The 24,165-nt window shown below is 44.8% G+C and overlaps 2 protein-coding genes across 2 annotated transcripts in view; both read right to left on the bottom strand.

The window, feature by feature from the left end:
- The window catches only part of LOC133749490 (phospholipid scramblase 1-like), a 38,129-nt gene extending 22,454 nt beyond the window's left edge, over positions 1-15,675 (bottom strand). The window contains exons 1-2 of the mRNA XM_062178666.1: positions 15,611-15,675; positions 6,565-6,590 (exon numbers count right to left, since the gene is read on the bottom strand). Of these exons, the coding sequence (XP_062034650.1) occupies positions 6,565-6,577 (13 nt within the window). The 5' untranslated portion in view covers positions 6,578-6,590; positions 15,611-15,675. The remainder of the gene's footprint in view (positions 1-6,564; positions 6,591-15,610) is intronic.
- Positions 1-21,645, bottom strand: part of LOC133775298 (uncharacterized) — a 993,905-nt gene extending 972,260 nt beyond the window's left edge. Inside the window, 1 exon segment of the mRNA XM_062213536.1 lies at positions 18,901-21,645. Coding sequence (XP_062069520.1) covers positions 18,901-21,506 — 2,606 coding nt within the window. The 5' untranslated portion in view covers positions 21,507-21,645.
- Positions 21,646-24,165: the final 2,520 nt, after the last annotated feature.

Raw genomic sequence — 24,165 nt, 5'->3', positions numbered from 1 at the left:
CTATGAATCCTGCATCACATTAATGCCTAAGTTGGAAAAAGATAACACAGAGAAAGAGGGGGCTGGCGCTGTGGCACAGAGGGTTAACTCCCTGGCCTGAAGCGCTGGAATCCCATATGGACACTGGTTCTAGTCCTGGCTGCTCCACTTGCGATCCAGCTCTCTACTATGGCCTGGGAAAGTAGAAGATGGCCCAAGTCCTTGGGCCCCTGCACACTAGTGGGAGACCCAGAAGAAGCTTCTGGCTCCTGGCTTCAGATCGGTGCAGTTCTGGCCATTGTGGCCAATTGGGGAGTCAACCATTGGATGGAAGATCTCTCTCTCTTTGCCTCTCCTCTCTATGTGTGACTCTGACTCGCAAGTAAAAATAAGTAAATCTTAAAAAAAAAAAAAAAGAGAGAGAGAGAAAGAGATCTATAGATAAATATCCCAGATGAACATAGATGCAAAAATCCTCAACAAAATATTAGCGATTTGAATCCAACAACATATCAGAAAGCTCATTCACCCAGACCAGGTGGGATTTATCCCTGGTATGCAGGGATGATTCAACATTTGCAAATCAATAAATGTTGATCAATAATGTTCATATTAAGAAACTGAAGAACAAAAAAACATATGGTTATCTCAATAGATGCAGAGAAAGCATTTGATAAAATATAATATTCTTTCATGATGAAAACCTTAAACAAATAGGGTAAAGAAGGGATATTCTGCAATGAAATCAAGGCAATTTATGAAAAACCCACGACCAGCATCCTACTGAATGCGGGAAAGTTGGAAGCATTCCTCCTAAGATCCAGAACCAGACAAAAATGCCCGCTCTTAACATTTCTATTTAATATAGTCCTGAAAGTCTTAGCCAGAGCCATAGGCAAGAAAAAGAAATCAAAGGGATACAAATTGGAAAGGAGGAAATCACACTATCCCTATTTGCAGATGACATGATTTTGTATGTAGGAGATCCACAAGACTCCACTAAGAGACTACTGGTACTCATAAAAGAGTTTGGTAAAATAGCAGGATATAAAATCAATACAAAAATCAATAACTTTTGATACACGTGCAATGTCATGGCTGAGAAAGAACTTTTAAGATCAATCCCAGGCATAATAGCTCCAAAAATAATTAAATATCTTGGAATAAATTTAACCAAGGATGTCAAAAATCTCTATGATGAAAATTGCAAAATAAGAAAAAAATAGAAGACATTAAAAATGGAAAAATCTTCTATGTTCAAAGGATTGGAAGAATCAACATCATCAAAATATCTATACTAACAAAAGCAATTTGCAGATTCAATGCAATCCCAATCAAAATACCAATAGCAGTTTTGTAGATCTAGAAAAAATGATGCTAAAATTCATATGGAAACACAAGAGACCCCCAAATAGCTGAAGCAATCTTATACAACAAAAATGAAGCCAGAGTCATACCACTTACCTGACTTGAAGACATACCACAGGGCAGTTATAATCAAAACAGCCTAGTACTGGCACAAAAACAGACTTGTAGACAAATGGAACAAAATAGAAACTCCAAAATCAATCCATGCATCTTCAAGCAGCTTATCTTTGATAAAGGTGCTAAAATCAATCACTGGAGCAAGGACAATCTCTTTAACAAATGGTGTTGGGGAAACTGGATCCTCATGTGCAGAAGTATAAAACTAAACCCCTTCCTTACATCTTACACAAAAATCCACTCAAAATGAATCAAAGACCTAAATCTATGACTCGATATCATCAAATTACTAGAGAACACTGGGGAAACGCTGCAAGATACTGGCATAGGCTTCTTGGAAAAGACCCCAGAAGCACAGGCAATCAAAGCTAAAATTGACAAATTGGATTACATCAAGCTGAGAGGTTTCTGCATGGCAAAAAAACAAAACAAAACAAAAAAAAACACTCATTATGCTGGCGCCGCGGTTCACTAGGCTAAATCCTCTGCCTGCAGCACTGGCACCCCAGGTTCTAGTCCTGGTTGGGGCGCCCGATTCTGTCCCGGTTGCTCCTCTTCCAGTCCAGCTCTCTGCTGTGGCCCGGGAAGGCAGTGGAGGATGACTCAGGTGCTTGGGCCCTGCACCCACAGGGGAGACCAGGAGGAAGCACCTGGCTCCTGGCTTCAGATCGGCACAGCGTACTGGCTGTGGCAGCCATTTGGGGGTGAGCCAATGGAGGGAAGACCTTTCTCTCTGTATCTCTCTCTCTCTCTCACTGTCTAACTCTGCCTGCCAAAAAATTAAATAAATAAATAAATAAAAAGAAAAAGAAACACTCATCATAGTGAAAAGACAACCGACAGAATGGGACAAAATATTTGCAAACTATGCAACTGATAAAGGCTTAGCATTCAGAATCTATAAAGAGCTCAACAACAAAACAAACAATCCAGTTAAGAAATGGACAAAAGACTTGAACAGCATTTTTCAAAAGGTGAAATTAAAATAGCCAACAGACACTTGATAAAATGCTCAGATCACTAGCTATTAGGGAAATGCAAATCAAAACCGTTTCACCTCACTCCATTTGGAATGGTTCTCATACAGAAGTCAACAACTGGCAAGCATGTGGGGGGAAAAAGGTTCCCTGGTTCACTGTTGGTGGGAATGTATACTGGGGCAGACACTGTGGAAGACAGTATGGAGATACCTCAGAACTATGAATATCGTCCTATCATATTATTCAGCCATCTCACTCCTGGGGATTTACCCAAACCAAAGGAAATCAGCATATGAAAGAGTTGTCTGTACCCCCATGTTCATTGTAGCACAATTCACAATAGCTAATATATGGAATTAACCCAAATGTCCATCAACTGTTGACTGGATAAAGAAATTATTGTGTATATATACACGCTATGGAGTACTACTGGGCTGGTACCTCCAAGACAGTCTAAGCTGCTACAGTAGCTTCACTTTTATAAATGTAAGGCCTAGAAGCTACTTCACTTACATTATCTTCCACTCTGTTCCTTATGGATTATTAACTTTAATTTAATTTAATAAGCTTAATTTATTTAATATAAATTTAAATAATCTGTTCTTGAATTACAGATTCATGACACAAGCACAAGATAATATATTGGCCAAATGTTCAATCTGATACAACTTCTGTATGCATTTCTGTTATGCACCTTCACAAGCTGCTCCATGAATTTAATCATGTGTTTTATCAGGAAGGCAGGACTGTAACCCACTTTGTCTTTTTCTCCTCTCAGTTGGTTTCATAATATAACTTCAGCAGAATGCATTCCATAATATTACATAAATTCAGGGGGGAAGTACCTCAAAAATGGAGCTGGCATTGTGGTACAGGGGTTAAGCCCCAGCCAGTGACATTGGAATCCTATATCAGAGTGCTGGTTGGAGTCTTTACTGCTCTGCTTCTGATCTAGCTCCCTGCTAATGTGCCTGGGAAGGCACAAGATGACCCAAGTCCATGGGCTCCTGCCACCCACATGGGAGACTGGGATGAAGTTTCTGACTTCTCGCTTCTGCCTGGCCAAGACGTGGCTGTTGCAGCCATTTGGGGAGTGAACCACCATTTGGAAATCTTTCTCCCTCTTTCTGTTCCACTGCCATTCAAATAAGTAAATCTTAGAAAGCCTGGATTGGAAACAACAGGATGAACTTCAAAACAAATTTCAAGGAAATGTTTTAAATATGACTGATCTGCCCTTAACTAACATGTCTTATTTTGTTACCTGTTAACAGGCACAGTTATTTGAATAATAGAAAATACAGACATGTGCCCCCCTCCCCAAGCAGAGAGTCAAGAAACCAGGAGTTTATAATCAGGTTTCCAGATTCTGTTAATAGAGTAATGATCCTGGTTTCAAGAATTCCAGGAGGAAATAATACAAAGAGATAAGTGAATGGGCAGCTGTCAAGTAAACCAAAGGGCATATGTACTACAGGCTGATTTTTGTACTTAGAAATGCAACTGCAAACAGCTAATGAAAATCACAGGACTATTTCCTAAAATCCTTGTGTGTCTTGATTCACTGATGCCAAGGATTCACTCACAAAATACCAGCTGGTCAGTTTTTAGTACCCCCTGTATTTCAATAGTTGAGGTAGATCCAAAGGTTGACTGTTGATATTTTACTTCTAAGTATGGGACAATGATGTCTTCTGTTCTAAAAGTCCTGACATTTAGAAATTTAAGATACTAAGTATAAAATTAAAAATTTGTATTATAGGCATTGGTCTTGTGGCCTAGTGAGTTAAGACCCAATTAGGGACATACATATCTCATACAGGACTGCCAACTTCAAGTCCTCCCTATTCTACCCTTCCAACCCAGCTCCTTTCTAAAGCACCTGGGAGGCAGCAGATGATGGTTCAACTACTTGGGGCCCTGCTACTCACATGGGAGACCCAGATGGAATTTTGAGCTCCTGGTTTTGGCCTGGCTTTGTTCTGACTGTTGTAGGCATTTGGAGAGTGAACCAGTAGATTGGAAGATCTTTCCCTCTCTGTCTCTCTCTCTCTCTCTCTTTTTATTCTCTGCTACTGCCTTTCAAATAAATAAAAAAAACTCTTGCATTGTAAACTGTACTTCAAATCTGAGGAATTTTTTTTAGTAATAGAAATAAATAAAAGTCAGTCCACAATAGTTTAATGTAATACTGCAAAGCAATTCTACCAGATCTTATGAATATCAATTTTAGACAAAAAAAAAAAAAAAAAAAAAAAGAGAGAGAAGGCTGACTGCTGGGTGCGGTGTTTAATGGAATAAATAAATCTTTAAAAGCAACCAAGGGTAGTGAAAGAGAATTCATAAGAAACAAAAAAACTCTTTAAAATAACAGTGAATTGCTTTAAAATAAAGTTTTTAAGTAGTCTACTGACTACTACCTGAATGCCTTTAGCACTACATTTATTCAGTGTCTGCTAGTAGGAGAGTACCCAGATCCTTCCAAAATGACTTCAAGAAAGCAACAGTATTTTCCTACCACCAACATTGCTCTTTGTATAGGAAGTAACACCCCATTAACTTGGAATCTGTGGTATAACAGGTAGCCTTGGTTAATGTTTAACTTTTCAGCATGTAATAAAGAAAAAACACTAAGCAAACAGTGCAACAAAATTTTATCCTTTAAAGCAAACAAAAAACATCATAAGGTTACCACACTGTCTTGAAGATATTTTTAATTCTCTATTAAATATACAATGTACATATTTTATGCACATTCACATACATCTTTTATTACTATTAAGCATATATATACACATGGACACACATGCAGTTATATAGAGAGAACTGTACAGTAAAACAGTGATTACAGCCATGGATATCTGAATCTTTCTAAATTGAACTGAAGGAACTTAAAGCTGATAACAACTAAAACAGCTTACTTGTACATAAATTTACATTTAAAAGTCTTTGAGTTTCCTAAAGAAATTAAATCAATACAGAAATCATTGAGAGAAACCATAAAACTTTACATGGAAAAGAAAGGCATCTGGCCCAGAAAGTCATCTAAAATATTTAGCAAGGTTGTCATTGTAGTCTCAGTCTCTCCCTCCCTCTCTCTCCCTCCCTCTCTCTCTCTCTCTCTCTCTCTCTCTCTCTCTCTCTCTCTCTCTCACACACACACACACACACATTTTGCTAACTCAGCAAAAGTCAACAGGAGAATAAAGATCGTTTCAGGAAAACAGGATTTGGTTTTTGATGTATTTTTCCCAATATGTTGTGTTATTCTCTTCAGAATCTTAAAATTTCAGTAAGATAAATCTTTCATTACATGCTTGATAAATACTCATATTATTTTAAATTTTCTTGAGAGAAATAAACAGAAAGCAATGAATGATATCTATTTACCAGTACATACATGAATATTAAGATACAAGGTATGTATCAAGTGTTTAAAATGTATTTATTTACTCGAGAAGCAGAGAGAGAGAGAGAGAGAGAGAGAGATCTTCCACCCACTGGTTTATTCCCCTAAATGCCTTCAATAGCCAGAGCTAGACTTGGTTAAAGCCAGGACCCTGGAACTCCATTAGGTCTCTCATGAGGGTGTCACGGACCCACACACTTGGACCATTATTAGTTGCTTTTTAAGGCCATTATCAGGAGGCCAAATGGGAAGCATAGTAGCTGGAACTCAAACCAGCACTTCAGTAAAGGGAGGCAAGTGTCTCAATAAGTGGTTTGACACACAATGCCCACCACAATGAATTGGCATATTAATTCTATTATGTTTTAACTACTATAACTTGAATGATCTTGCACAGAGGAAAGAAAAGGTTGTTTTGGATAAAGTAGCATATAAATTATTCAAAATGTTTCCCAACGGGTATAAATTTCTTAGTTTTCCCTGAAGTTTTTTTTTTTTTTTTATATTTTAATGAAAGATTATTGGTAGAAGATATATTTATGTACATCCCAATTGTTAAAATTCTGAGCTAGACATTGGATTCTGGCTATAACCAACATAAAGCAAATCACACATTTTCAGAAATTGAATGAAACATTAAAACCAACAACAACTTAACAATAGATTTAATATTATATGTTAGAAAGTAAGCACTTAAAATAAATTACTTACTTGGTTTGTCCATGATAAAAATAGTTCTGAAAAAGAAAACTTGATATTAATATGTTGTTTATAGCTAAAGTTCAAACACAACTGTTGAAACCAGATATTCTAAAACTATGCAATCACACTCATGGATTGTTCCTCTTTATTCCCCTTGTCCAGCATCATCTGGTCATTAAAATCCTTTTGACTTGATGTGTTCCCCTGTTGTACTTCTGAGTAGGACTTAAGAAGTGATTGGTCAGCCCAAAATGAGGGACATAGCCAAAAGCCATGAGAGAAAGGGTCAAATGAGGCAGAAAGCCATGAAGAAGCACTGTGAGCCTAAGATCCCAAATGGTAACCAAATAAAAATTGCAGCCTTCACAACATACACAACCTACAAGAGCTGTTCAAGCTCCCAGCTTCCAGGCTGGGCTTCAGGAATGGTCCAGCAGGAGAACATGGAAGTCTATCAGTCACATTCTTGCAATTATCCTGGAGCTTCTTCAGGGGCGCCTACATTGGAGGTAGGGGTCCAAGCACATGGGCCATCTTCTTCTGGTTTCCCAGGCACATTAGCAGGGAACTGGATCAGATGTGGAACAACTGGGACTCACACTGGGGCCAATAAGGGAAGCTGGCACTACAGGTGGTGGCTTAACCCCCTGAGCCACAGTGCTGGGCCCCTAAAGGACTATTTTTTCAGTCATTATCATGTTATATACTATATCAAACTCACTACTTAATACTTAAGACAAATTCTAAATAATATTGAAGTGAAAAACTCATGCAAGATTTTATATTTTTTACAAATAAGCAACTTAATTAAAAAAAATTAATTCATAGTGTCTTATTGAAAATTTATACATCAAAGATGGAAAGTATTTGTTTTAATTTTTTAAAATATTTGTTTTAAGAGTTTAGTTGCTAAGTTGGAATGCTCAACACAAGCCAAAAATAAAGGACATAGTAGAAAGAAAGGGAGTTTATAAACTAACACTATGCATAATATTAGGAACAGCTGGAAGCCTTTAAGTGTGGAATGCTGTAAGTTTCCAAACCATTGCCCAGTGAGTACCAACTACAGTAAACACACAATATTTACCTTTGCCATTGTTAGAGTTCATTTCCTCCTTGCACAGAAATCCAAGGAATGGAAATGAAGCAGATCCTAAACAATGCCCATTTGTTTTTACTTGCATGTTTTATTCCTACTTGGCCACACAGTTTTGAGTTTTAGATATAAACTAGTGGAGAAAAATACCTACCTGCAAAACTATTGCAGAACAAAATCGGGGTCTTCGTTTTACTGTAGGCTTTTAAATTTTATTACCTAATATCTCAAGAATTGAAATTATGTAATATCTCAAGCATTGAAAATGGTATGTCATTAGATCTGGCACAAAAATGTAAGTGATCCTTGAACCTGCATCTGTGCTAACTAGGAAAAAGCACTGCATGCCAAGTGAATACAGTCATCTATCAAGTAGATGCCCTCCCTGACTATGCTCTCATTCACTGTTACAATTGATTTTCTAAAATTGGTCTAATCCAAAACATAAGTCACTCCATTGTGGAAATCACTGGCGGGATCTTTGTTGGGTTAACTACTTAATTAATTTAACATGATAACATTTAAGCAATGGCTTCCACAAGTCTCATTACAAATTCTAGAAATATTTCACAGGAAGAGAAAATCATAGTTTATATCAAAAGAAAAAAAAAAGAGTTTGTAATAAAATCACATAGTAATACCTTTGAAATGAAGATTATGCCAGAAAAACACAGAACTTCAAAATGTAATCTGATTACTTCATACTTTTCTTTAACTCTGTTAAATGAATGCCCTGGAGAATGTTAGGACATTACACACCATGAGAATATAAGTTCATCCCTGTTAAAGTCATTCTATCAAAAATCATGAGTCCCCATTGCTGATCTGAGCTATGGAATAGCTGTAAACTGGACAACCAGAGCAAAGACAGATAAACAGTAGGAGGACATTTCCAGTTAAAGTTTCATGATTTACATTCTAATGCCTTTGTTCTGGTCCATCTCTTGGGGCACTGAAAATTGTATCTTATTTCTCTCAAAAAAATATTGATATAAAATCTAAAACCCAACATTGAAGCATACTTAATTTTGAAGATACTAAAAATGCAATGCTGGAGCCAGTGCGTAGCTGGTGGAACAGCTGCCTGCAGTGCTGGTATCCCACAAGACCACCAGTTCAAGTCCCATCTGCTCCACTTCCTATCCAGCTCTCTGCTATGGCCTGGGAAGATGGCCCAAGTCCTTGGGCCCCTGCACCCGCGTGGGAGACCCGGAAGAAGCTGTGGCTCCTGGCTTCAGATCAGCGCAGCTCCAGTCTTTGCAGCCAACTGGGGAGTGAACCAGTGGATGGAAGACCTCCCTCTCTCTGCCTCTCCTTCTCTCTCTGCGTAACTCTGACTTTCAAATAAATAAATAAATCTTTTGAAAAATGCAATGCCTATAAAATAGGCATAAACTAGATTTGTGACATTTATTTGAATTTACTTGTTTTATTGCCTAAGAATAAATCTTACCTATCCCCTCCATACACATTCACTAAAAACCAGTTCACACATTCTTCTCAAGTCCCAAGAAAAGGATACAGTTAATTAATTATTTTCAGCAAAATTCTATTACAAAAACAATCAAAAGAATTCTAGGTCCTTAATTTTCTACAAATAAATGACAAAGAGATACTAGGCTGAGGGTGGTAGTGGAGGGGAAAGAATTGAGAGTAGGCCAAGAACACCCAACAGTTACAGAAGTAAGTCACAAATCAAATAATCTCCATGATATTCAAGTTAGGTTTGTAGACAAGTTTTGTGCATTTAAAAAGGTTTTGCCAACATCTAAAAAAGAAAATAACTTACTAATTGAACTCTCATTTTTTTTTAAAGATTTCTATTTATTTATTTGAAAGAGTTACAAAGAGAGGAGAGACAGATTCTTCATCCTCTGATTCACTCCCCAGGTGGCTGCAACAGCCAGGGTTGGACCAAGTTGAAGCCAGGAGCCAGGAGCTTCATCTGGGTCTCCCATGTCAGTGGTAGGGTCCCAAACACCTGGGCCATCCCCTACTGCCTTCCCCAGGCTGTTGGCAGGGAGCTGGATCAGAAGTAGAGCAGCCAGGACCCAAACAAGCACTTATACAGGATGCCAGCATTGCAGTCAGAGGCTTAACACACTCTGCTACAATTCCGACTATGAACTTTGAGGGAGGTCAGATGACAGAAGCCATCTATAAGAGCAAACACCTTGCAACAGGGTCTCTTCCTATAAAAATCCACTTCTGTGTTTCAAGCTCAAGAAAACAAAAAAAAGTATGCTTAGAACCAATTTGGGATAGCTCTTGATAGTGTTTCATAGAAAGCTTTGAATAAAAATGTAGATAATATATCAACTGGGACTGACAGGGATGGTAGCAGCCAAATTTTCCATAAGACTAACAAGTAAGTCAATGAGATGAAAGATACAAAAATTAATCTTTAAGTCAGATGTTCTCATTTGATTATTAGTCCAGAAAAGCCTTTCCTGATAATATAGAATTCCATTATCAATTTGAGTGTCTTTTCTTTCTTTCTCATAAATGAGCGAACTAAGTCAATAAGGATAAAATATTTATCTAAAGCCACATGGCTCAGTAAGTTGCTGAACTAAAAATTATTCATTTCTGGGGCCAGTCCAGTGGCATTCAGGTTTAACCTGTGGCCTCCAGTGCCAGCATCTCATATGGACACTGACTGGAGTCCTCACTGCTCCACTTCCAATCCCGCTGTTTACTAATGTGCCTGGGAAAGCAGCAGATGATGGCCCAGGTTCTTAGGCCCCTTCCACCCATATAGAAAACCCAGAAGAAGCTCCTGGCTCCTGACTCCTGGCTCCTGGCTCCTGGCTCCTGGCTTCAGCCTAGCCCAGCCCCAACTGTTGTGGCCATTTGGAGAGTGGACCAGTGGATGGAAGATCAATTTGTCTCTCTCTGCCTTTCAAATAAATAAATAAATCTTTTTTTAAAAAATGATTCATTCTTTTTCCACTCATGTCCCCAATTCATCAGTCAGTCAATCAAAAAAGACTGGCAAATTTCCATGAACTTTCTTGGACTTTTTTTTTTTTTAATTTTTTTGACAGGCAGAGTGGATAGTGAGAGAGAGAGACAGAGAGAAAGGTCTTCCTTTGCCATTGGTTCACCCTCCAATGGCTGCCGCGGCTGGCGTGCTGCGGCCGGCGCACCGCGCTGATCCGGAGGCAGGAGCCAGGTGCTTCTCCTGGTCTCCCATGGGGTACAGGGCCCAAGCACTTGGGCCATCCTCCACTGCACTCCCTGGCTACAGCAGAGAGCTGGCCTGGAAGAGGGGCAACCGGGATAGAATCCGGCGCCCCAATCAGGACTAGAACCCGGTGTGCCGGCGCAGCAAGGCAGAGGATTATAGCCTAGTGAGCCGGGGCGCTGGCCTCTTGGGCTATCTTTAAGGTATCTTTCTCATGTAAGACATAAAAGGTGTGTAAAGGACTTGTGGCCCCTACTCCCTCCTCCCAAAATTCTTCCTCCCCCACCACATCCTCCTTGAGATCCTAGGTGTCAAACTGACCCTTCCTGTCTCCTTGCAATGCAAATAGCAAAGTGGATAAGTGACACAGCACATCTAGTGAAACAAATAAGGGGGAAGTTCCCTGAGGCTTCAAAAAGCTCTCCCTCCTAGTGGCAATTTCCCTACTAACTGGATAAAACCTGAGTCCCAAGAACAGACTGCTGCCAATCTCTTTGCTTCCAATAAAGCAACCTGTCTCTGTTGAGCTCGGTGTCTCTCTCCTTTTTCCATCTCTCCTTTCTGGGGTTACGAAAGACCGGAACCCAGAACTATTCCAGACCTAACAGTGTGAATTCATTTTACTCTTGTAAATTTGACAAATGAGAAACACAGAACTATCACTGTTGGAGGCTTGCTGAGGGTTGTATCCTGCTAATCCGGGCTGTGATAGGAGATTTCATCTCTGACAGACTTCTACATGTTAGCATTAACAGGGCATGATGCCCATCACTAGGACCAGAGCCCCCATACCTGTGCCTGCCAGCTTAGTCTGTGGCCAAGGACTGTCTGCTCACGGACTTTTTAGGAGCATTTTGCTTTACTGTTTAATCACACACCTGTCAGCAATTCCTGAATGTAGGGTGCTTTTGCAGAATGCCCAATACATGCTTGAGCTGTTTATATGTTGAGAGATATGGAATCACCCCGTCACTGTAAAGTTCCTGATTTTAGGCATAAAAACAAGGGAGAGCCAAAAGTTGGGGCTTGACACTTAGGACAGAAGTCTTGTGAAGTCTGAAGGCATGATAAACTGTGTGCCTTTCCTTCTGAAAGTCTCCAGTGCCTCTTGGTTTCTTCCGTCTCTCATCGCTAACATTACTAATAGTAATTAAGTGTTTTGGTTTTTAAGTTTAGCCCTATTCATGTTCCTGCCACAGATTCTGTGTATATACTATACAAATGCACTATAAACACTGCTTATTTAAATATTCACTTAGTGTAAAGTGTGTGCAGCTCTCAAAGGATGTTTTTTGAAAGAAGGCGTATGGTAGTCAAGATCCGATACCAGGCACCAAAGCACTATACCTTGGCACTGGGGGAGACAGACAATGAAATCCATTATGAAAAACACATCAAGCTCTAGGAATAACGCTGATGGTGCTTTAAGAAAGGATTATTAGGCCACTGACTTAGAGGGAGGCAGGAAACTCAGAAAGAGACCTGATGGATATCCACAGCCAAGTAGTCCATGGAAGTGTGTGTGTGTGTGTGGGGGGGGGGTGAGCAGTGCATTAGGGACAGAGCAGGCCTCGCAGGTAGAAGTCCTGAGGCTGAGCCAGCCTGGATCATTCTTGAAAGGAAAGCTCTCTAAGGTGACAGCGCAGAAGAGGGGGAGGCCCTCAGAGGTGAGGACAGGTGAAATCTAAAATGTGACCCCTTAAAGTTCCCTAGAAATGCTATCCGGGGTGCCACACGTGCTACCGGAATTTGGGGTGCCTTACAATTTCACCACGGGCTTATTACTAAATCCCCAAAATTAATAAGCCCAAGAGGGTTCTTGCCTAATATTTAGAGAAGAATTCTAAATACCAGCACAGATAAACGAGTCAGCAGGGTATGTTTTGAGCTTTTATTTAGTAAGAAAGATGCATAAGAAAGTGAGAGCTTTACTTAGGAGAGAGAAGTGAATGGGGGTTCATACCGAGCACCAGGAACCAGCCACGTGGATGAGCATCTAGGCCAGGAAGCCTAGAGCACATGACCCGAAGGCCATGCGCCCTGGAGGCTACACCAAGCCCTGTCCTGGAAAGAGGCCAGGGAAGAAGAGCCACTGCGCTGGAGACACTCTGCCCTAGGCTTTTAACCCACTCCAAAGGGGAGTGGTTAATTAACCTGATTGGCTGGTGGACACCCTGGTGTGGCCAGGTAGGGGAATGAGGCCACACAAGGGCATAGCAAAGGCATCAGGTAGGAGCATGAGGTCACACAGGGGCGTGGTCTTCCAGTTCACAAATCTGATCAATTTTAACCTGTATGCCTGCCTACTTCACAGGGAGATGCTGAGGGGTCTTCCCGCGGTTATTGTCTCCTCACCTCTGCTCTAAGACCCCTTACAGATCTGAAAGCTGCTTGGTCTGCAATCCAGCTACCTTACCCACCGTTTTTCAATCCAACTGCAGAAATCAAGTCAGCTCTCTCTTCATTTTCTTTTTTTTTCTTTTTTCTTTTTTTCTTTTGACAGGCAGAGTGGACAGTGAGAAAGAGAGAGAGAGTCAGAAAGAAAGGTCTTCCTTTTCCATTGGTTCACTGCGGCCGGCGCACCGCACTGATCCAAAGCCAGGAGCCAGGTGCTTCTCCTGGTCTCCCATGCGGGTGCAGGGCCCAAGCATTTGGGCCAAACTCCACTGCCTTCCCGGGCCACAGCAGAGAGCTGGACTGGAAGAGGAGCAACCGGGACAGAATCCGGCGCCCCGACCGGGACTAGAACCTGGGGTACTGGCACTGCAGGTGGAGGATTAGCCTATTGAGCCGCGGCGCCATTTGTTCATCTGAAGAAATATTAAAGATAGTATACCCCTTCTCCCTATTTCCTAAGTTTTACTTTTTGATTTTACCCTTCATTTTTAGAGCAACCTTTGGCCTGCTTTCTAATTTCTGGCTCAAAGAGGGCCGAGGTCTGCTTCTACTGACCAGGCATAATAGAGCCAAGGCAGGAAGAGATAACATCGGAATGTAGGAAACGGCCCACCAAAACCTGTTTACCTCTACGGGCGCCTGGTAGGTGAAACACAGGAGCAGCCTCCTCTTTGATCTTCCTGTCTGTTCCTAAAATGTTTAACTTGGGATTTATTCAGCCTTGGGAAATGCATGGTGAGAGTGACCCCCGCCCTACCCTGTAGTAAAACTTGTCTTTGCCTGATGTTATCTGTACTTTGCATATGTATACCTTCTCATCTTGTGCTTGTAAAACGCCCTTACCTCCTTTGTGAACCAAATGGGTTAGCTGGAAAGGCCCAAGTAACTATAAAAAGCTGATGTAAATTGTACTTCGGGTCGCTGGCTCACATTCGTGAGGCTGCGACCTCAGCATGCTGGTGAATAAAATACTCTACTTGCTTTTTGCATAAGAGCCTGTATCTTGGTGTGTTCTCTGCTCCGGCACGGCCATAACAATCCTCCAAAATCCTACAACTGATGTAAATGCAGGGGTGGCATCAGGTGAAAGTTACTGTGCTTGGAGATAGTGTGCTTGGAGAAGCCATGACTTTGTTATATGTTTAAGAGAATAAAAGCCAACTTTCATAGAGTGCTTTCTACAGTGCCAGTCCCTGCTAGACCAACAGGACATTAATACATGGTAATGGAACAAGGACATAAGCCTCAGGCATTCTCCCTCATTGCCCAAAGGAGATAAACTTTGGAATGCATTCCCTGCCCTTGAATCTCAATTGGATCTCACACCCTATTGTCTTCATACTCCACACCCCCCAGTCACCTGAATGAACAGTGGCTCTGAAGACCTGAAAGACCAGTTCTAGGAATTCCCCTCCACCTGCTGCTCCTTACCCCACCCCCATCCCCATCCCTCCTAAAATATAAAGAGGCCCAGCCCCTGGGAGTGGGGGCCTTCTACCACATGTTCCATCAGTGTGCACGCAGGCAGTTGGTCACCCACCTCTATTGATTTATTTTCTCTGAATAAATTCGGTCTAGCTGTAAATTCATACACTGCCTCCTCTCTATTCTGCGCCTCTTTTCCTAGCATTTTGGTGCCCTGTGTGAGGAAGCACCAATCTGCAACTCTTTTCCTAACGCATGTAATACTCTTCGTAATTCTTTTACTAGTTACACAATTTCAGAGAGAAAGCAAGGAAGGAAGACAAGGAAAATGGTTCAGATTCCACAGCTGGGAAGTGGTAGATGCATGGCTTGCAGTCATGCTATGGAGTTGACAGTCTCAGGCCCTGTGCTATATCTCCCGTTTCTCTGGCACTCTCGGGTATGTAGCATAGATCTGGGTTCCAGTCTCACTTAGAAGTCACCCTCACAACTTAAATGGCAGCCAGCAGGCTCTCCTAAAAGCTCCACTATGTTGGCCTACAGCCCTGAGCTCAGCTTCTGGCCAGGATAGGGGTAGCTCTCTGAGCTGCGCAGCCTCTTGGAAAAACAGAAAAATCACTGTTTCCAGGTAGGACACATCTTGTTATTGGGATGATTCTAGGACGGGCCAGGGGCATTGCTGCACCGGAGGTGGCCCCTAGCTGAGTCCCTGCTCCCCTTCCAGGGTCGTTTCCTGACTCCTCCCTTCTACCTGCCCCAACCTCCACCTCTGAGCAAATACAACCTCACGCACTCCTTTCCTGTCCTCCACAAGCCGCCCCCTTCGTGTAGGTCGGTCCACAACCCAGGAGGGAAGCAACAAGGATGCCTCCCGCTCCTGTGTGGCAGCCGAGCTAACAATGGTCCAGGTGCTGGAGAGGCCCCCGGCGGCCCAGCAGCCCTTTCCCTACCTCTCCGGTGTCTGCAGGGAACGAGCCTCCGGGTGAGCTTGACTCAGAGACCTCCCTCCGTTAGGCTTCCCGGATCCTATATATACCCTGGAACTTCTCAGCCTGGCTTCCAGCCCGCAGACTCCGGGAAAGTCCCTGGGGCTATGTGGAGCTACCACCACGCCCACCAGCCCCACCCACTCTGCAAGAGGCTCCCAAGGAGTTTATCCTATGCCTAAAGGCAGGGATAAGCTGAGATTTTAACACCCTCTGGCTCCAGAGTCATTAACTGGGGTAGAGCCTGGTGAGTTCCCCTCTGGGGAATTGAATCTACTTTGCCCTGATGTCTGTCACCCAGGTTCTTTCAAGGGGCAGGAATGGCCTGAAGCTTAGGGTGAAAAAAAAGGATGAGTCAAAGTTAGTTTACTCTACCATATCCTTCCTCTCCTTTTGTCTTGCTCTTGCCAAATATTAATTTACAACGAAGAGTTCAGTGATAGATTTCTGCAGTAAAAGATTCTGGTTTTGAAGATTAATTTATTTCAAAGGCAGAGTGACACAGAAAGGGAGAGACAGAACTTTCATCCTCTGGTTTATTCCCCAAATAAGCACAACAGCCAGGTCTGTGAATCTAGGAGCAAGGAACTCCAACCCCGGGTCTCCCACGTGGGTAACAGGGGTCTAAGCACTGGAGCCATCATCCACTGCATTCCCAGGAGCACTAGCAGGAGGCTGGATCAGAAGTGGGGGAGACAGAACTCTACCCAGCACATGGATTCTGACCCCAAAAGAAGAGGTGCGCCACAATACTGCCCTGCCATAAAAGATTCTGCGGCTGAGTTGTGAAAGATGAGTAGAAGATCGCCAGGGGCAAAAGGCATCCATATATGCAAAAGGAAGGAACAGTTGTTGGACCTCTCAGTAGTAGAGATGCCCACTTGCTCGAGAGGACGCCCAAAAATCCAGACTCCAAACCAGCTGATGCAAAAAGCATGAGGTATTTATTGTACGTTTGCGCAAACGGGCCCCCACCTCAGGCAGTGAGGAGGAGCCCTGAGCGGCAGTTTTACACAGGTTATATAGGCAACGAATTAGCATATGGGAGAATGCTGGTGGAGAGTGCTGGTATAAAATGCAGAGGTGGCACGGGATTGGCTGGTTCAGAGGGACAATTAGCATACCGGAGAATGCTGAGGGAGAGTGCTGAGGGAGAGTGCTGAGGTGTTACAGGATTGGCCGGTCGCAGTGACATCATAAGTGTGCGCCTAGAGACTCTCCGAAGGGAGGGGCAGCTCTGCTCTGGGCGCGCCCAGAGGTTTCCCGGAGGGGAGGGGCAGTTCTGCTCTGGGCGCCTAGAGATTCTCTGAAGGGGATTGACTTTTCCTTCCCAGAGAACATCCTGCCCGCTAGACTCTGGGGAACATCCAACCTCTTAAGAAGCCCCTGATATTTGCCCAGGCCTAATTTCTTGTCCCTCTCCCTCATAAGGGTCCTTCATTCCCTCCTTTTCTTTTTGCACAGATTTTAATCCTAAAATCTATTGGACCTCGGAGGTCTTTGAAGCTTGACACTGGTACTGTTGAGTCAGCACCCGGGTTTGGATAAGGAAAAGCCTCTCGCGGATAAACTGGAGCAACCTGTTAAGAATACATGAGCCGTCTCGTATAGTAACATTGTGGGTGACATTGCACAAGTGTCGGCGGGACAAGGGAGGATTTTCTACATAAGTACCTTGTCCCGACACCTCTGTAAGAGTGAGACGCGCCCAAAGGGGCAAGAGGCAATTATTTGCCTTTGTAGTGCCATTCCAGGTCCTGGGGACCGCGAGGCCCTCGTAATAAGGTGGACCTGGGGCTAGGCATAGCCAACAGGACTCGGTCAGCTCCAGATTGGTCTGGTTGAGGGCCAGAAAGGCCCCTGTCAAAAGGTTAAACAGCCGCTGTCCGGTTGTACGGGGGCTTGAAGCGTTTGGAGTTAAACTTGCCAAGCTAGGCGAAAGGGTGGCTGGCAAGAGGGGTGGCCTGGGGAGAGCCTGCCTCACTGGAGGGAGGGAACTCTGTTCTTGCTGGACTGGGTTGGGTCCCACTGACTGGGGACTGGGAGCCATACACGCCCCAATAGTTAAGACTATTTTCAGGGATTTTTGTCAAATTATCCTGGTCAGGTACATCCCAGGTATCTAACCCAGTAACCAGTTGACATACGTCCGGGTATAAGGTGCGCCACCATGCCCCGGGGGTATGTAACCCACTAGCAGACCAGGCCACCCGTCCTGTGGAGGAAATTACTTCCCACGTTAACAATTGTGGAGCATGGGAATTGGAAAAACAATGGGGAAAGGCCAGGAACATCACAAATATTAAACAGTTTTTGAAAGTCTTAGCTTGAGTGGGTTCTGAGTGCGCTGGAGCTTCCATTTGGCTGGTCTATCCGGATCCTCGGGGCCCTGGGGAGGTGGTGCTCGCTTCACGTGTGAGGCGTGGACCCAAGCAGCGATTCCGTCGACCTTGAGAGCGGTGGGAGTTATCAACAGCACAGTGAAGGGGCCTTTCCACCGGGGCTCTAGAGTCTTAGATTGGTGCCTTCGGACATACACAGCATCACCGATTTGGAAAGGATGTGGGATGGTTGTCGTCTCGGGTTGGTAGGCTGCTGCAAGAGGTTTCCAGACCTGGTTCTGGATGATCTGGAGCGCTCTCAACCGGGCCTGTAATTTAGGGGCATCTGCAACAGAGTCACTGGCAAGGTCAAGCAAGCCTGCTACTGGTGGGGGCCCTCCATAAAGGATTTCGTATGGCGTCAGCCCGCAATGAGAGGGCGTGTTTTGGACCCGGAACAACACCATAGGGAGGAGTTGGACCCAGTCTTTAACGCCAGTCTCCAACGCTAATTTGGTCAAGGTCTCTTTAATTGTTCTGTTCATTCTTTCTACCTGTCCTGAACTTTGGGGTCTATAGGCACAGTGCAATTTCCAATTTATGCCTAATGCTTTGGCCACCAACTGACTTACCTGGGAGACAAACGCTGGGCCGTTGTCGGACCCGATTACCTTAGGCAAGCCGAACTGGGGGAAGATCTCCTCTATGATCTTCTTGGCGACCACCTGGGCGGTTTCCCATTTTGTGGGGAATGCCTCAGTCCATCCGGAGAAGGTGTCTTTTAGGCAGTTCTGCTCTGTTTCGGCAGCAAGGAGGAGGTCGTCCACATACTGCAGGAGGACCAGGTCCGGATGGTTGACTCAGAAGTCGGCCAAATCTAGGTGCAGAGCTTCGTCAAACAAGGTAGGTGAGTTTTTAAATCCTTGGGGCAACCTTGTCCAGGTGAGTTGTCCTGAAAACCCGGTCTCTGGGTCTTTCCACTCAAAAGCAAAGATGGATTGGCTCTGAGGGCTCAGTCTTAAACAAAAGAATGCATCTTTTAGATCTAACACAGTGTACCATACGTGGGTCGGAGGCAAGGTACTTAGCAGATTGTAGGGGTTGGGCACTGTGGGATGCATATCCTCCGTTCTCCTGTTAACCTCCCGCAAGTCCTGTACCGGGCGGTAGTCACCCGTACCAGGCTTCTTTACTGGTAGTAGGGGGGTGTTCCAAGGTGAACGACAAGGTTTTAAAATGCCTAGGTGTAACAGTCTCTGGATATGTGGCCGGATACCTTCCTTAGCTTCCTTGCCCATCGGATATTGACAAACTGACACGGGAATGGCCGTGGGCTTCAGATCTATGATCAAGGGAGGCCGGTTGACGGCCAACCCTATTCCCGCAGTCTCTGCCCAGGCCTGAGGAAAATCTGTGAGCCACTTGGGGTCCAGGGGAGCCATGGTGGACGAGGGCCTCTCGAATAATCGGTGTTCGTCCTCCAAGCGTAGTGTTAATACCTGGAGGGGCCGCCCTCCTGAGTCTGTGATGGTAGCTCCTTTCTCATGGAAGTGAATTTGGGCTCCTACCTTCGAGAGTAGGTCCCTGCCCAGGAGGGGGTAGGGGCAGTCTGGCACTAGTAAGAACGAGTGTGTCACAAGTCCTGTACTTAACTGGACCTCTCGATTGGTTGTCCAGCGACATAACTTCCCTCCAGTTGCCCCCTGAACCCAGGAAGTCTTGGAGCTTAAAGGCCCTTTTTCTGAAGTCAGTACCGAGTGCTGGGCTCCCGTGTCAATCAGGAAGGTTACCGGTCTGCCCCCCACTTCAAGGGTTATCCTGGGCTCAGGGGGGGGCTCCTGGCCCTGACTCACCTAGTCGTCTTCTTCCAGGGACAGGATTGGAACTGGTCTCTTCTTTGGTCCCTGTGTTTTCTTCGGGCAGTCTTTGACCCAGTGTCCTCTTTCTTTACAATAGGCACATTGATCTCTTTCCACCCGAGGCTTTCGTTTGTCTCCCAAGTCCCTATTCTGTCCTGGTCTACTCCTTTCTATATCCTGCACTACGGTGGCCAAAATTTTACTAAGCTCTCGATTACGTCTTTTGTCTCTTTTGTCTTCCCTTTCCTCCTGCTCCTTGCGGATCCTTTCCTCCTTCTCCTCTCGGGTCTCCCTTTTGTTGTAAATCTTTTCTGCCACCTTTATTAAATCTTGTATAGTATATCCCTGAAGCCCCTCTAGCCGCTGCAATTTATTGCGGATGTCCGGCGCTGACTGTCCTATAAAGGACATGATTACATCTCCCTGCCGGTCCTCTGCCAGGGGGTCAAATGGGGTGTACATACGGTAGGCTTCCATTAATCTTTCTAGGAAGCCTGCCGGCGTTTCCTCAGCCCCCTGCACTACTGCACGTACCTTGGCCAAATTGGTGGGGCGCTTTCCAGCCCCTCTGAGACCCGCAAGGAGAATCTGGCGGTAAAGACGAAGTCGCTCCCTACCAGCAACGGTGGTGTAGTCCCAATCAGGACGGGTTGAGGGAAACGCCTCCTCGATTTCGTTTGGCAGTAGGGTCGGTCGGCCATCTGCTCCAGGGACGTTTTTCCGTGCCTCAAGGTAGACGCGCTGCTTTTCCTCAGTAGTGAGGAGGGTCTGCAGAAGCTGCTGACAATCATCCCAGGTGGGCTGATGAGTCAATAAAATTGACTCGATCAGCCCAGTCAGAGCCTGGGGGTCTTGAGAGAAAGAGGGGTTATGGGTTTTCCAATTGTAAAGATCGGAAGCAGAAAATGGCCAGTACTGCATCTGGCCAGCCACCGAGCGAAGAGGAAAAGCCTGCAAAGTCCAGACGCTTCCCGAGCCCCCTGCCTGCCCCCGACGGAGGCGCAGGTGGCTGGAGGGCGGGGAAGGCGCTGAGACTTCTTCCCCTGCCCTCGTGGAATCAGGGGATGGTGCAGAAGGTTGCACATCCCACTCTGGTTGTTGTGGGGGTTCCTGCGGGGGAGCAGGCTGGCTGGGAAGATAGGGTGGGGGAGAGTCAAAGAGCAGAAAGTCCTGATCAGCCGGAAGAACCGGTGGCTTGTCAGGTTTTGGATCTCGAATCTCCTTCAGAGGGTATAGGGAGGAGGTTGGCACAACCGGGATAGGAGGAGGGGGTATCGGGGTCCGTATGGGCTCCGTCGGGAAGGAGAAGGGTTCTATCCAGGGAGGGGGGTTACGTGAAAGATCCTCCCACGTGGTAATGTAGGGCACCTGATCAGGGTGTCCATCGGATCCTGGCTGAAAAACGCGCTCCTTAATCTGTAAAATAATATCGAGGTTAAAAGTGCCGTTCCTTGGCCAGCCGACCTCGAAGGCCGGCCACTCTGAGGAACAGAATTTTGCCCATTGTTTCCTGTTAACCTCCACTGAGAGGTGGCGCGCGCGTTCTCGAACGTCCTTCCAGTGATCTAGAGTGAGACTTAAAGGGGTGGTTATTTGTTGACCCATGCGTGCAAGGATTTCAGCCCAAACAAAAAGAACAGCCAATGCACAGACATATACAGTAAGCAAGACAAACCACATGGCTAGGACAAATCGAACGCTATTGCGCTATTTTTGGGAGCGGCTGCCTGACCAGCCCTCCCCGGGAAGGAGGGAGACTTGGTCTCCGACCCACCTCCAGACCACCCCGGGAGCGTGACCCGGGGGAACGGACCGAGGGTTTCCCCTCATAACCCGGAGCGTCCTCCAGGGAACGGACCAGGGGTTGCTGGGCACGCCTGCCTCCCCCACTGGTCCCACAGAGTCAGGTCAGATACTGGCCAGTCAGAATACTTCAGTCAGAATCCAGTCAGAATACTCAAGACAAAAAACAACAGACAGAAAACACTTAATTATACCTCCAACTGGTCCTGCAGAGAATGGGTCTGAGGGCGACCTCGAGCCCCACGTTGGGCGCCAAATGTTGGACCTCTCAGTAGTAGAGATGCCCACTTGCTCGAGAGGACGCCCAAAAATCCAGACTCCAAACCAGCTGATGCAAAAAGCATGAGGTATTTATTGTACGTTTGCGCAAACGGGCCCCCACCTCAGGCAGTGAGGAGGAGCCCTGAGCGGCAGTTTTACACAGGTTATATAGGCAACGAATTAGCATATGGGAGAATGCTGGTGGAGAGTGCTGGTATAAAATGCAGAGGTGGCACGGGATTGGCTGGTTCAGAGGGACAATTAGCATACCGGAGAATGCTGAGGGAGAGTGCTGAGGGAGAGTGCTGAGGTGTTACAGGATTGGCCGGTCGCAGTGACATCATAAGTGTGCACCTAGAGACTCTCCGAAGGGAGGGGCAGCTCTGCTCTGGGCGCGCCCAGAGGTTTCCCGGAGGGGAGGGGCAGTTCTGCTCTGGGCGCCTAGAGATTCTCTGAAGGGGATTGACTTTTCCTTCCCAGAGAACATCCTGCCCGCTAGACTCTGGGGAACATCCAACCTCTTAAGAAGCCCCTGATATTTGCCCAGGCCTAATTTCTTGTCCCTCTCCCTCATAAGGGTCCTTCACAGTACATTTGAAGAATACAAATAGTTAAGTGTGGATGTAGTGTGAGAACAAGCAGCTTTGGAGTTGACAGGAATTCCTTATTTTGCTGCAGAGATAATTAACTGTTGACCAAAGTTTGTATTCCCTATTTCATGGAATAAAATCATTATGGAAAAGTGGCTGTCTAGCCTAGCACTGTATTTCCACACATTTAGGAATGGCCACAGAACAGAATTCCAGCCAATAGTACTTAGAAGAAATATAGGTGTGACTTCCAATGTAAGTTTCTTTAGAAGTTGGTGAACCTATTAAAAACAAAACAAAACAAAAAAAAGGGCCGTCGCCGTGGCTCAACAGGCTAATCCTCCACCTTGCGGCGCTGGCACACCGGGTTCTAGTCCCGGTCGGGGTGCTGGATTCTGTCCCGGTTGCCCCTCTTCCAGGCCAGTTCTCTGCTGTGGCCCGGGAGTGCAGTGGAGGATGGCCCAAGTGCTTGGGCCCTGCACCCTGTGGGAGACCAGGAGAAGCACCTGGCTCCTGCCTTGGGATCAGCGCGGTGCGCCAGCCACAGCGCGCCAGCCACGGCAGCCATTGGAGGGTGAACCAATGGCAAAGGAAGACCTTTCTCTCTGTCTCTCTCTCTCACTATCCACTTTGCCTGTCAAAAATTAAAAGAAAAAAAGAAAAAAGAAGTTGGTGAACCTTCACCTCATTAGTGCCTTTCCATTGGCTTGATGCAGAAGGTGATGAAGTTGAGGTATGGAAGAGCTACAATGCACAAGGATCTCTCTACCCTAATGTACCACATGGGAAAAAATTTAAAAAACCTATCAGGAACCAGAAATCCCACCTGATGGGCATGTTAGGGACAAATAAATCCATCTATTGGATAATATGTTATAATAGCTAGAATTACCCAAAGTGGTCAACTCTAGGAAGGTGATGAAAGAGCCATTTACATAGGCATGGACAATGAAAAGAAATTAAATTTTATTTTGGAGGATGGATTAAAATGTGATCTGATTTTAAATAGAAGAAGCACACAATTAGGCTCTGGTTTTAGAAAGGTTAGTTACAATATGAAGTATGATTGTAGGATAAGAGAAATAAACAGTTAAGAGATCATTTTAGTGACACTTAAGCCCAAACTAATGCCATTCTGGGCTATTATAGTGAGATGGTGTATAGTAATATTAAAAAGGAGAGAATTCATCTCAAGCATTTAAAATTTGTAAAAAGGGTAGGCATTTGGCCTACTGGTTACGATTACTATTGAAATGCCCACATCCCATATCAGAGTTCCTGGCTGTAAGTTCTGGCTCTGCTCCTGATTTTAGCTTCTTGCCGATGTGCACCCTGGAAGGCATCTGGTGATGACTGAAGTAGTTGTACAAGACTCAGATCGGATTCCCAGATCCCAACTTCAGCCTGTCCTAGCCCCAGGCTTTGTGTACTTTGGAGAGTGAATCAGCAGATGGAAGACACTGTGTGTCTGTATGTCTCTCTCTGCTTCTCAAAGCAAACAAATAAATAAAAATTCAGCAAAAATTAAGAATAATTAGAACTGGGTGATGGATTTGATTTTCAGGACAGAAGGGTAAGAGAATTATCTTATGAATGTTTCCATTTTGGGCAATGGATAGTGTACACATTTCGATGGGGACTGCAGAAAGAGGTTTGGGGTAGAGTATGGTTACATCAAACTGGGA

The sequence above is a fragment of the Lepus europaeus genome, chromosome 2, assembly GCF_033115175.1.
Source record: "Lepus europaeus isolate LE1 chromosome 2, mLepTim1.pri, whole genome shotgun sequence".
NCBI classification, from domain to species: domain Eukaryota; kingdom Metazoa; phylum Chordata; class Mammalia; order Lagomorpha; family Leporidae; genus Lepus; species Lepus europaeus.
Note: the sequence above shows the minus strand (reverse complement) of the source record. Positions and strands in the feature narration are given on the sequence as shown.